Genomic DNA, 14,190 nt, shown 5'->3' with positions numbered 1-14,190 from the left:
TCTCGCGACTCCACCTTCAGGAGACAATGAAAATGTGGGCCGATGAATTGTTTTCGAACATATATTTCGCGAGGAATGTCAAGTAGCTCAAATTAAAACACGGGAAGCAGCCATTGTTGATTGTTAAAGAAGCAGAGGTTACGTGTTTTTAAAAGAATGTCGCTGGACAATAATGAATTACGCTTTCAGACTTGAATTAATTAATATTAATTAATCAATAATATGCTAATCTTGATGTTTTTTTAAAAACATGAAGTTTTTTTATAAAAAAAAACAATAATTATTGTCAGCAGGCAGAGTGCTGAACCTTTAAAAAAATATAGCTGAATTTCTAGATAATTTTCTAGGGTTAAAAAATTGACTTTTTGTAAGAATCACAAAGGTTTACTTTTTATTATTATTATTTTCCATGAGTTTATTGTGCAATTGAATTTCAAGGTAAACTAGAACTGACGCCAAAAATATTAAAAGACCATCTGGGTAAATTAATTTATTTTGCCAGCAACTTTTTTAAACACCAAGTCATGATTTTTCTTGCTAATTTTGACTTGAATAATTTAATATGCTGTTCAGTTTCTTGAAAACCAGTTGAGGAGAGTCAGGTGACACAAGGACGCTCCATAAATAATTCCCAATCTCCTTAAACCTGTATAAATAATTTATTATGAATTTCTTTAATTATCATTATATCATATTTAAATATAATTATATGTACTTACTCAGAAGGCTGTGAAAAGCAATCGGCTGACTTGGAAGCAGCAAAAGACTCACTATTGACAGCCACAGTGCCTCTGAGGCTGCATTTTCAGATGACTGAAAAATTAAAATAATTATAAATATATTGTATAAATTCTCTACTTGAGGATGAAGAAATTCTTGCCCACTTATTAATCATTTTTCATTTTCATTTCATGAAAGTACCAAAATCCAGTTAACATTTGTGAAAACTAATTTCTATCTTCGTGCTGTGTTTAAAACAATTTAATAAAATATTTACAAAAAATTACTTCAAATCACGTGGAATGATTTAAAATTTAAATTGTTTGTGTCATTATCTTTTGGTTGAATTGTACATAAATAATATTCTTTGATAAATTATTACCAAGCCAAATAAATGAAAGGCGAGCGGAGTAAGAAGCGCGGAGGTCGTTATGTGCACGTCGGTGGCCACGCTGATGGCCGCAATCAGGCAAAGAGGGCTCGAGCACTCGTTGTATTCAACGTCTGCAAATTAATTACAAATCAGCCAGTGTCCTGTAGGGTTTTGCAATGAAACCATCACATCGCATCACGGTCCACAGGGCCAGGTTCGAAATTAGCAGGCTCGTGGCGCAAATCGCACTTGAGACGAACGATTTCAAAATTATTAACATCTGGAGGAAAAGCCCATGATTAGGGATAAAAGGGGTCAAAATTTAAATGATTTCACTCACAATTTGGGTCATCTTCCGAAAATAATAAAGAATAAACTGTTTTCCAACAATTAAACAGTCAAAACTAACAATCCATCGAATGGTAGGGAAAAATGAGCGTTTGTTTAAGAGGAATGATACTGGAAAAGCCTGGAAATTGGTTTTTGCCAATGCATTAACTCATCCCTAAGGATTCAGTTAAAGCCTAAATTGACCTAAAAAGCACTGTAATTTTTTGAGAAAATTGGCTGGAAAGTTACCGTGCTTTTCAAATGGCAATGGCTGTCTCCTTACTTGAAATCCGATTTAATTTCAAAACCAAGAGTTTCCCCAATGAGTAGCATACACCGTTGGACAGATCTGGACGAGAGGAATCGGAATATGCCAAGAAAATATGTTCAAGCACTGCAAATTTTGGAGAAAATTGGCAAAATTTGAATTTTTGGTGTAGGAAGGTCCTTTTTTATTATTTATAATTGCTGAACAAATTGTTTATCGGTCAATTGTTTAAGGCATCCAACATTTCAAATAATTTTCAATTGTTGCCCAGTATCATACCACTTTAACTACGAATTACGTACATTTTCGGTCAAGTTTGTCCCATCACGTTCATTTGTGTGGCTAAAAACAGTAAAAGATACACACGTTCAAAAAAGCATTGTTATGCATGACAGGTGTCTCACCGGTTCAAAAAACCGTAGACACCTGGCACGAGGTGCTGTCGCTGGGACTGTAAATAGAACACAAACGTGAACGGGATAATTTGAAAAGTAAAGCTTTACAGAATAACAATGAAAAATCCATTTAACCTTTACTTGAAATACGCGTATATACTCTTTAAAAATGAGGAAAGAGCTAAATTTAAAATTTCGATAGAAAATCGGCTCGATGAAAATAACTGCTGTTAGAAGTGAATTGTTTATTGCACTTTGCAGAGATAAATTGTTGCTTAAAGAGGAATGATACTGCGGAAGCCTGGAAAATGCTTGTTGCCAATGCATAAAATCATCCCTTAGGATTCAGTTAAAGCCTAAATTGACCTAAGGAGCGCTGTAATTTTTTGAGAAAATTGGCTGCAAAGTTAGCGTGCTTTTCAAATGGTAATGGCTGTCTCCTTACTTGAAATCCGATTTTATTTCAAAACCAAGAGTTTCCCCAATAAGTGGCATACACAATTGGACAGATCTCGACGAGAGGAATCGGAATATGCCAGGAAAATATGTTCAAACACTCTAAATTAAGGAGAAAATTGGCTAAATTTGAATTTTTAATGTAGGAATGGTCCTTTTTTATTATTGCAAATTGTTGAACAAATTGTTTATCGATCCATTGTTTATGGCATCCAACATTTCAAATAATTTTCAATTGTTGCCCTGTATCATTCCACAAACAATAACAATAAACTCGACGAACTAATTAGTATGCTAACAATGACATTTTTACCCTTTAATTTCGACTCAGAAAACATTACTTTTATAACTAAATTGCAGTAGATATGGTAGTAATTATTTTAATAATTAACAATTAGGTTAAGTTTAATAAATATTAATGCTAAAAATATTTTTATAGTTTTGCATTTTAAATTCATTTTTATTTGTATTTATTTTATTTTCAATATATTAATATATTTTTTCAAGGAAAATTGATTAAAGATAAAATATGCAACTTTTTATTAAAGAAGCTTAACTTTTTACCTTTTTTTATTAATAGTTAGTCGACTTACCTTTTTCATTAACGGAATCGATATTCTCTAATGGCACTACATTGATATGGCATCCTGAAATAATTTAAATTATTTATCCATAAAAAGAAATGAGCTGGAACAATTGTAAAACAAAAATTAGATTGTAAGAAAGTATTATATCTTCTTAAAGCTGTTCAGATATTAAATGTCTTTACTAGTGTTTTAATTACGGATTAAAACCCCAAATCAAAATCTGTCCGATCCGCTAACAATTACAAAAAGAGAATACAAAAGTAAGATTGAAGTGAAAATTATCTCAGCATAATGAAAGCATACAACGCAAAAAAAAATATTTCTCGCTCACTGGATTGTGAGACAAAAAGAGCTTTGGAAGAAAACTGTGCCAGCCAGGCCGAAAGAAAAGTAGTTGCTGCTTGCTGCTCTCGCGCATTCGGAAGAAAGCACTTTGCGGTGTAATCGCCGTGTTTGGGCCGCGGAAGCACCTGTTCTTTTTTATTAGCCGCTTCTATGGAGTGCTGGATGGGCTACTTTGTCTGCTGATTCACGCATTATACATACATAAAATCATTTGCCGCGCGGCGCGAGAGTCGAGGTCAGATCGAGCGTATATTCTCTACTTTTATCGTAATTATTGCGGCTCAAATTAAGTTTCTCTCATCTCCGTCTCCCGTTTCGTTAATTGGCAAAAGACGATATAATGGCAGGAAATAATTGAATTATAAATTTTTAACTTTAGCTCACTTTCGGACAATTTGTAAAATTAGCACTTACTTGTTCAAATTGCTAATCTATAATTTCTCGAAAATTGAGTCTAATTTTTACCCGGATCAATTCGTTGACAAATAATCTAATAATTTCTAAATTTAATGACTGTCGGTTTTAATTTTTTTTCAGGCACAAACGTGGCTTACAGGAAGCCGGCGAACCAGTCGTCGTCGATGAGAGGCGGCGCCGCGCCGAACGCGGTCGACGGTGACAAAGAGGTCATCCATGACGGCAAAAGGTGCACCGAGACGGGCAGGGAGCCCTCGCCCTGGTGGAGAGTTGATCTGCTCAGGGAGTACCCTGTCAGGGCCGTCAGACTCACTTCAAGAGGATGCTGCGGTAGGAATTACAAAAATTGAATATTTGTTAATTTAAAAAACTTTAAAATAAATTTATCATAATGCGTTGAGCCGTATTTTTACGAAACTGATTGTTTAATTAATTAAAGCTCTACAAATGAATCTTTTAATCATTAAAAAAATAATTAAGGAGGCTCAAAATTGAATTATGTCTATCTTAGTATCAAAAAATCAATAATCTTTATAAACAATAACAATTCCTGCTTTCAGGTCACCAATTGCTGCAGGACCTGGAAATCAGGGTGGGCAACAGTTCTGATTTGCAGAGAAACCCTCTTTGTGCGTGGTATCCAGGCACGATAGGTGAATAAATAATTTTTTGAAATGATTTTAAACATTTTTATTTATTAATTTTTCTGCAGATGAGGGCACGACAAAAATTTTCACTTGTGCCAGGCCGATCGTCGGCAGACACGTTGCCGTGCAAATGGTCGGCGTCGAAGGGTCTCTCTCCCTCTGCGAGGTGGAGGTTTTCACCACTGACGGTAAGGGATTTTTTGAAATTAATATTTTAAATGATGTACTTTTTATTGATTGTCACGAGATTCTTTTGATATTTATTGATCATCTAGTTAAATTAATTTAATTTGTACAGTAGAATTCGACGACTTTATCTATAGAATAATAAGACGATTATTTTGTAACATAAATATTCACTGAAGACAGTTGGGAATATTTAAAAATAAATTATATAATTTAAAGGAATTAGTCAAATGTGTAAAAAACTAAATTATTCAATTTATTTTGTAAAAATTTAAAAATAATTTTTAAATTTGCAATTTAAAAGAAAATCTAAATTTTTAAAATTGCAAAAATAGCAACTTAATATTCAATTTTATATTTTGTCAGTAAATTAAAAACTAGAAATATTATATTTGACTGTTTTGCATTTAATTCTTAAATTTGTGTAAATTTAACGAATAAAAATCCTTTTAGAATTTTCGAACGAGCGTTGCGTGCCGAGCGGCGTGGTGCAGGAGGGCAGCGAGTCGGCCGTCTTCTCGCGCACGTGCTACGAGTTCCACACAACCAAGGGCGCCTCTTACGAGCAGGCGAGGGCCTCATGTCGGCGGGTGCCCGGCGGAGACCTGCTGCACGCCCCTGGCACAGCGCACAACGGCTTCGTCCTCTCCGAACTGGAACGCAGGAAGCCCAAGCTGAAGACTCAGCTCGTGTGGCTCGGCGCCACCCGCGACCCTGGATACACCTCCCGCACCTGGCGATGGGTCAACGGTAAGAGAAGAAATATTTTTTTTGTTAAAAAAAAATAATATGGATTCATTTAAAGCTGAAATTGACTGTTAATTTGTCATATTTAAATTTCAATCTTATTTGGATTTTTTTTCTTGCAGGAGAGGCGGTTGGCAAGCCTGTGTGGGGAAAGGACCAGCCAAATAACTACAATGGCGAGCAGAACTGCGTGGTTTTGGACGGTGGCCGCGGGTGGCAGTGGAACGACGTCGGTTGCAACCTTGACTACCTCCACTGGGTGTGCCAGCACCGTGAGTGTATTGCTTTATTTTATTACTGATGACCGACTCAAAACAAAAATGCAAGGCAACAAGAAGTGTTGTACCATTTTTTTTAATAAAACCATTTTTTATATCAGCGAGGGCCAGATTCGTGTGACGCGCAGATATGGCGGCCGGTGGAATATGGCGCGAAAAAACGGTCACGGGAAAATGCGCGAAAAGAAGCAAGTTTTCGTTAATATTGTGACAAAATTTGCATTACTTTTACTAATTGTGTCTTTTGGATCGTAAAAACAAACTCTTGACACTCGTAAGGGAATCCAAATCGAGCTTTTTATTTCCAACAATCAGGCGACATTTTGGATCTGCGCAGTGCGAACCAATTTTACCGCACTTCCCGCCCCCGCTGTTTTATGCGTAATTTATTTGGACTTAAAAACACTTTTTGGGTGATTCTAATACAAATTACAAACATTTTTTTTAATTTAGATCATTTTATACCTTCCAAAATTTTTCAAAAAAATACGCTTAGAAATATTTTGCTCCAAAATTAAAATTCAGGTATGAAATAAATATAAAAAGTTAACAAACATTTGTAAAAATTTTTTAAGCAAATTTAAAATGTCAAAATAATTGAACCATTTATATTATGTCTAGTTAAATTAACACAGTTTAAAAAATATAAAATATTTTTTCCTTTTTTTAATTAAATTTGATTAAATTGTTAAAATTGTCGCAACATTAAACTTGATTTATAGCAACTGATCTGGCTAAAAAATTAAAATAAAATCTTTTAAAAATATCTAGGATTAGACCTACTTATTCTTAAGAAAAATTTTATGATTTATTTGTAATCAAATGATATTCTATTTATTCATTTCAATTTTTAATAACAGCTGTAGCTGTTTGAACAATTTATCTCGGTGGTTAAAATCAAACATTACTTTCTCTCACTTACAATCATCAGGAGAAAACTAAAAAGAATCATCCAAAAAAGAATATTTGCACGTACCGCTGCATACCGAGCTCATTACAGCGTGAAGGAAAGAAGAAATATTAGTGCTGTTGCAATTATTACAAAGTCTCCCATGGCACCTTCATTATTGTTATTCACCGGGCGTGCTGCTCTGTGCTGTCTTGTTGTTTGTTCCATTCATCCGCGGCGCCGATTTCTTATTCTAATTACGCGCGCGCGCGCGCGCGAAAGAAAGTGACACATTGGAAATGCGGGCGACATTCTCTCACACGCGACTAATCATCTCTCGCGGATTTAACGATCGGCGCCCGCTCGATTAATTTCACTCTCGGATCGCACGTTGCGTAGAGAGAAAAATGGAGCCGCGCACTTTCGATGAAATGAAAGAAGAAAGGCGGCGTAGATTCGTAAAAAGCTGCTTCTCTCCACGGTCACTGGCCCGGATCATTTTTTAATTGTCGGCGCTGTGAGACCTTGTTTCTCGATTATCACGGCCTTTCTCAATTTGAAAGGATGTAAAGTGAAAAATATTTTCAATTTACTTGCAATTTTATAGGAAAATTACTTTTTTTTAAAACATTATTGTTATTATCTATAATTTTAATATACGTTTGTCATTATTAAAAAGAAATTTACAATTTTAACACTTTTTAAATAGTATTTAAGCATAATTTACATTAATAAATTTGTTTTTTATTGCTTTACTATTTAAAATTATTTATTATGTAATAGTTTTTAAAGCCAAACATGCTTTAATAATATTCATTTTTGTGTTGATTCAAAATTTAAATAATATACGTAATTTAAAATTATAAAGGATAAAATTTAATTTTCTACCAGTGATTATTTTGGCAGAAAAAACAACAAAAAACTGAAAATTTATAACCAAAACATTCAAGATTAATTTAAAATAAGATAAAATGTAATATAGTTCGCAGCCAATAGAAATAAAATTCCGTATTTATAAAAGTAAAGAATAAACAGTCACGAATTTTAGTTATTTTCTTGGTTGCGTGCGTGAAAGTAATCGAATTTGTGTTTAATTTTTGCAGAGCCGGCCGCGTGCGGCAGTCCAGATCGCAACCTGAACACGAGCATCGCCGGCGGAGATCACGTCGTCGGCAAGTCGATCACCTACTCGTGTCCCGAGGGTCACATGCTGGTCGGGAACGCGACCCGCGAGTGCCTCAACACTGGCTTCTGGTCGGGCGTGGCTCCCACTTGCAAATGTGAGTTAACATATGCAATTTCTCATTCCCTTATTGCAACAAAATATTAATTTTTTGCAAATTTATTTCACTCAGATGAATGATAAATCATTTAATCAATGATACAAATTTGAGATCTCTTCAAAGAATTTTTATTATTTACTGTTTAATAGTTTCTTGCCTTAATAAAACATAAAATTGCATCGGCTAACTTATAATTGTTGAAAAATGCCTATTTTTTATTTTGAAATTTTAATAAGAAATAGAAAAATAGCATATATTGTTTTTTAATTAAATACATAATTTAATAATATTTTTAACATTAATTTAATTTGAGTCTTTCCATTTAAATTTATTTAATCTCTTTACTTTAGACGTGGACTGCGGTTCGATCAAGGCTCCAGAACACGGCTCAGTGCAGATGCTGAGTGGAAGAACGACACACGGAGCATTGGCCGAAGTCACCTGCGAGAGCAACTACACCCTGAAGGGTGACGCAAAGAAAAAGTGCGGTGACGAGGGTGTCTGGTCCGGAGAAGAGCCTCAGTGTCTCTGTAAGCAAACATCAATTATTTATTAAAACAACAAAATTATAAAACTAAATTATTTTTATAGTTGCCTGGTGTCCCGAGCCGCCGGAGGTTGCCGGAGGACGCGTGGAGATGACAGGACGCAAAGCTGGCTCCACTGCCACCTACAAGTGCCAAGCTGGCTTCATCCTTCTCGGCGAAGCTGTAAGTTTTAATGCAATAATTTTAACAAAAATTAATTTTCGCAGCATTAAGAAATTTCGTTCTCCTGCTAATTTAAATTTTAATATAAAATTTACTTTATGAAACCTTTATTTCTAATTCATCTTCCCTTTTTTCAAAGGTTCTGACTTGCGGCCTGGGGGGCACGTGGTCGGGCCGCGCGCCAGAGTGTCGATTTGTGGACTGCGGGGCGCCGGCCAACACGTTCCACGGCCGCGTTGAGTTGCTGAACGCGACCACGACGGCCGGCAGCGTGGCCAGGTACGAGTGCGAGGCCGACTACTGGCTCGAGGGCGACTCCATCATCACCTGCGGACTCGACGGAAAGTGGAGCGCCCACACGCCCTCCTGCGAACGTAAGAATTCTATTTCGGATAAAATAAATGTGAAAATTCAAATATTTTATTTAAAAATATTTATTCTGTGTTAAATCGGGTAAATTTGTGCCAAATAACATTTCTAGACAATTTAAAATTAATTGTCATGAAAATTACACTACAAATTCAAATTACAGAAAAAGAAAACATTTATATTTTCCTGCCGGCAGCCAAAATCATTTTATTTAAAGTGGAATGATACTGGGCAACAATTGAAAATTATTTAAATTGTTGGATGCCTTAAACAATTGATCGATGAACAATTTGTTCAACAATTTTGCAATATTAAAAAAGGACCTTCCTACACTAAAAATTCAAATTTGGCCAATTTTCTCCAAAATGTACAGTGTTTGAACATATTTTCTTGGCATATTCCGATTCCTCTCGTCGAGATCTGTCCAACGGTGTATGCCACTTATTGGAGAAACTCTTGGTTTTGAAATTAAATCGCATTTCAAGTAAGGAGACAGCCATTTCCATTTGAAAAGCACGCTAACTTTCCAGCCAATTTTCTCAAAAAATTACAGTGCTTTTTAGGTCAATTTAGGCTTTAACTGAATCCTAAGGGATGAGTTTATGCATTTGCAACAAGCATTTTCCCGGCTTTTCCAGTATCATTCCTCTTTAACGCTAAAAATTATTTTTAGATCTTTTATTTTCACACTGAGAATTTTAATTCCTTCCTCCTTTTCTCGAACAATAAATATCTCGTTCCTCACTGTTGAATTTGTAGTTCACGTTCACACCCGGTCATAAATAATTTTCAATTTTGCCAGAGCAGATAGAATCTTTATTTGTGTAAAAAATTAATTCGAGCAGCGAAAGCATGCGTGCAGTGATCAGATTTGGGAGGTTGACGCGTCGAGATTGATATCGAATTTGCCCCGTTTTGCAGTGATTACGTGCGAGGAGCCTGAGGTGCCGAATGGTGGCTTCGTGATCGGCTACGATTTCAACGTGCATTCGCGCATCGAGTACCACTGCGAGCCGGGACACTTGCTGCGTGGAGAGCCCACGCGCGAGTGCAACAGCAACGGAGAGTGGTCCTCGCGCGCTCCTTCCTGCCAATGTGAGTGGACTCAATTTTCATCATTTAATTCCAACAATTGCTCCAATTCTTTCCTAATGTTATTTTTCTACCCAAATAGCCTCGATCGTAATGATGTATAAGTCTTTAGTCGTTTGATTGCATGATACGTAAATATTCAATATTTTTTTAAATAATTTTTCTACAAAAAAATATTGACATTAAAAAATAATTACATTTTAAACAACCAATGTACAAATTAAATATATCTTACTGTTTATGCAAAGGTATAAATTTAATGCAACTTATTATATTCATTTTATTTTGAAGGAATTATTTCAAGCCGTTAATTCTTCTGAATTGTCTGGACTTCCGAAGATTCTTAAAAAAAATCTGTATAGAAAAGAAATAGTTTAATTAAATCTTTAATTTGCAGACGTGGACTGTGGAAAATTCTCACCTGTGCCATACGGCTCGGTAAAGTTGCTCAACGACACGACCTACGTGAACAGCGAGGTCGAGTTCTCGTGCGTGCGGAATTACAGACTGAGCGGAGGCCAGGCGCACCGCGTTTGCCAGGAGGACGGATCGTGGAGTGGATCCACGCCAAGATGTGAAGGTTAGCAATACATTTTTAATGAAATTGAGATAAAATATGTAATATTTCTCTCCTAGAAATTCGTTGTCCGGAGCCTGTGCTGGCCGAGCACGCGATCCTGAGCGTGACAGGTAACGACCGCGCCTACGGACGAACCCTGATCAGGACGGCGGCCGAGAGCAACGCCAACTCGGCCGCGACCTACAAGATTTCGGCGCAGGCCAAGTACAGGTGTGAACGCGGCTACCGACTCATCGGCGAAGGGCTGCGCACCTGCGAAGAGTCGGGCATCTGGAGTGGCGGTGTGCCACAATGTGAATGTAAGTTGAAACAAAAATCAAGAAGAATTATAAATTTAAAACATTATTTTTATTTCTGTAATAATTTTTGTGGTAATATGTAGAGTATCGTATTTTTATACAATGATCTTTTATTGAATAGGAAAATTTTAAATTAAAAAACAAATATAGCAAAGATCCGTTATTGAACATTGGATAGTCAAAAGATAATTTTATTTTGTGTTGACTGTTTGACTGCATGAAAATAATACAATTTAATTAATTTTCAGACGTTGACTGTGGTCAGCCGGAAGAAATTCCGTTCGGACGGGTCAACCTGGCCTCCAACGCGACCTACTACGGCGTCGTCGCGCTTTATGACTGCGTCAAGAACTACAAAATCGACGGTTACGAGCGAAGAATGTGCCTTGAAAATGGCTCTTGGAGTCACTCACCTCCCGTTTGCTCAGGTAAAACATTGCTAAGAATAGAATCCCTACAGAGATTAATTTAAATGTCTTAAAAATTAATAATCTGTTAGAATTTTGTCTTGAAGCGTATTAATTTTTAAATTTCCACAGAAATCCTGTGTCCGTCCCCGACGCAAGACAACGGTCTGATCGCCCAGGTGAGCTCGTACAGCGTGGGTGGCGTTGCTCGCTACTTCTGCCCCAGGGGCTACAACATGGAGGGCAACGACACCCGCGTCTGCCTCCAGGGTGGAACCTGGAGCGGCTACATGCCCGCCTGCAGAGGTAAAAAATTTCAAGCCCCCAAAAATGCACCTGTCCTATTAAAATTAATTTTTTTTTCTAGCCGTTGACTGCGGACACCCTGGAATAGTCGAAAACGGCCGCGTGGTGCTGCCCAACCAGACGACGATCTACCTGAGCCCTGTCGAGTACCACTGCATTCCGCAGTATAAACTGGTTGGCCAATACCTGAGGCGCTGCAAGGAGGACGGATCCTGGTCTGGAGACGAGCCCACTTGCGAACGTAAGTTGAATTAATATGTAAGAGTTTGAGTTATTTAATTTAAATGGAAATCACTTTACAGAAGCTTCCTTGGCGGACAGTGCAGCCTCCCAGCAGATGGGACTCATCATCGGCATCTGCGCCGGAGTGCTGCTCTTCCTGCTGCTCCTGCTCGGAGTTTTTTACATGAGACTGTGAGTTTTTATGAAATTCAACATTTTTTTTGTATTGTCACACACATGCCCCCTTTCTCAGGCTGGAAGTATGAATTTTTTAGATGTAATAACAGTAAAGAATTGTGATTGAAATTCAGAAGAGAGAGGTTGCTTTTGGCTTTTCTTTAAAATATAGTCACAGAGGAGCGACTGATTGGTCACAAATCCTGCAGCTGCATTGTAGTTTATGAGATAAAATAAATTAAACATGGGATAATGGGTTCATTTCCTGGAAATTTGAACATAATTATCTTTAAAAACACTGTTAATAAGCTGAATATCTATCAAACATCACAATGGATCCCCCTGCTGCTACCGGAGTTGCATTTTAAAGGTGTTTGGTTCCCAATGAAAGGGGGCGGAGTGTGTAGTTTTTAGATAGTTGTGAGATTTTAGTCTTATTGGAATTTCAAGGGGTTTTCCTACTGATTTTCACCAGTTGCATAAACCCTTAGTTGTTAAAGCCGCCAACAGATGGTGCCACCGTATACTTTCGTAATATTTTAATTTTAAGGCACTTCCGCTGCGATTTCAGACTCAATCCTGCTGCTGTGCATTCTGCTTTTAGAATTATATCTTCAGATGTGCTGAAAATCCAGATTGGAAAATGTTTTATTTTTCAAAAAACAAAAATTGGTTTTGCACGATTCTACGGCGATTGGCTAACCGATTTTGGTTTTCAGCACGTCAAAAGAAAGCTCATTATGTGAAGAATGCACATTGGAAGGATTGAGTCTGAAATCGCAGCGGAAAGTGCCTTAAAATTAAATTTATTACGGAAGTATACGGTGGTGCCATCTGTTGGTGGCTTTGAACATTTAGTGCCTATGCAACTGGTGTATTTAAGATCTCTAATTCAATTAATACGTTATTTTATTCCATGTTTTAAGATGCCTCATCGATCCTCACAATAGGAAAATTACAAATAAAAATTACCGGCTGTAATTAAATTTAATTTAAAAAAAGCTTTAATTTCAAACAAAAACATAATTCATAACAATTATTATAATGCGGCTACTAACTAAACGTTTATCAATTTCTCGATAAAAATAAACTGGTGCATTATTTATTGTTTTTAATTTTTAAGCTAAATTAACTCGTTTTTCAGGCGGAGGCCAACGCTGGTGAAGAATTCTGAAAACGTGCAGGGTGCCGAGGTGAAGGAGGAGACGCGTGCGGCGGTGATGTCGTACGCGACGCTGAGCGACCCGTACAACCGCGGACCGAACATCTACGAGAACATCGCCGGCGAGACGAACACGTACGACACGCCGTACGAGACGGCCGGCCGGCGGGACAGCGGCGACAGCGGCCACTACGAGCCGTCGCCCACGCCCACCAGGGTCGAGAGCACGGTCACCATCAACGGCGTCGCCATTCGCTGACCTGCGCGGCGCCACAATTGTGATACACGAACACGACTTTAGGACGAATGAGAGTGAACCTTTATTTTTAGTTAGTTAGCTGTGTACATAATAGCTGGGTAATTTTTATTTTTATGATCCGATGCGTGTGAATACGTGAATAAATTTTAGATGTATGTCTAAATTATGTGCGACAATTTAATCTCAATGTGTTTTTTTTATTCCTGAATTGCCTTTATTACCAAACCCAAACTATATTTTAATGCATTTTTCTTAATTAATACAAAAATAGAATGATTTTCTTTTCTTAAACTTTTCTGCAAGAAATTGAACCAAATAAGTGTCTGGAATGCAAAATTAAAACCTGAACTTTCATTAATATTTATTTTATTTCTGCAAGAACCATCACATCCAAATTAACAGGTAGCGGAAAAATAAGACATTTGACTATGCGCTCTGGTTAAAATTTTTTTTTCTTAAAATATAAATCTATACAATTTTTCTTGAAACATGGGGAAATAAAAATTATTTCATTTCAAGGACGAAAACAGGATTGTCTGACAATGAGTAGCAAGGACGGTAAGAATGAATTCGATTTGAAAAAACAAAGTTGTTTTTACAAATTACACATTGTAAAAACTCGGACTGGGCGCTATTAGCAGGGACAAGAGTTTTGTTGGGACCTGATCTCACGATTCTCTTCTTCC

General features: G+C 36.9%; 1 protein-coding gene across 1 annotated transcript in view; it reads left to right on the top strand.

The window, feature by feature from the left end:
- Positions 1-13,685, top strand: part of fw (furrowed) — a 40,103-nt gene extending 26,418 nt beyond the window's left edge. Inside the window, exons 4-20 of the mRNA XM_065483599.1 lie at positions 4,012-4,221; positions 4,452-4,544; positions 4,604-4,726; positions 5,178-5,474; positions 5,594-5,743; positions 7,742-7,918; positions 8,272-8,451; positions 8,513-8,631; positions 8,771-9,005; positions 9,922-10,095; positions 10,490-10,672; positions 10,729-10,971; positions 11,220-11,399; positions 11,511-11,684; positions 11,746-11,925; positions 11,987-12,098; positions 13,228-13,685. Coding sequence (XP_065339671.1) covers positions 4,012-4,221; positions 4,452-4,544; positions 4,604-4,726; positions 5,178-5,474; positions 5,594-5,743; positions 7,742-7,918; positions 8,272-8,451; positions 8,513-8,631; positions 8,771-9,005; positions 9,922-10,095; positions 10,490-10,672; positions 10,729-10,971; positions 11,220-11,399; positions 11,511-11,684; positions 11,746-11,925; positions 11,987-12,098; positions 13,228-13,504 — 3,107 coding nt within the window. The 3' untranslated portion in view covers positions 13,505-13,685. The remainder of the gene's footprint in view (positions 1-4,011; positions 4,222-4,451; positions 4,545-4,603; positions 4,727-5,177; positions 5,475-5,593; positions 5,744-7,741; positions 7,919-8,271; positions 8,452-8,512; positions 8,632-8,770; positions 9,006-9,921; positions 10,096-10,489; positions 10,673-10,728; positions 10,972-11,219; positions 11,400-11,510; positions 11,685-11,745; positions 11,926-11,986; positions 12,099-13,227) is intronic.
- The last annotated feature ends 505 nt before the right edge of the window (positions 13,686-14,190 follow it).

The sequence above is a fragment of the Cloeon dipterum genome, chromosome 3, assembly GCF_949628265.1.
Source record: "Cloeon dipterum chromosome 3, ieCloDipt1.1, whole genome shotgun sequence".
Classification (NCBI taxonomy): Eukaryota; Metazoa; Arthropoda; class Insecta; order Ephemeroptera; family Baetidae; genus Cloeon; species Cloeon dipterum.
The sequence above is the reverse complement of the archived record's forward strand: the minus strand, read 5'-3'. Positions and strand labels throughout refer to the sequence as shown.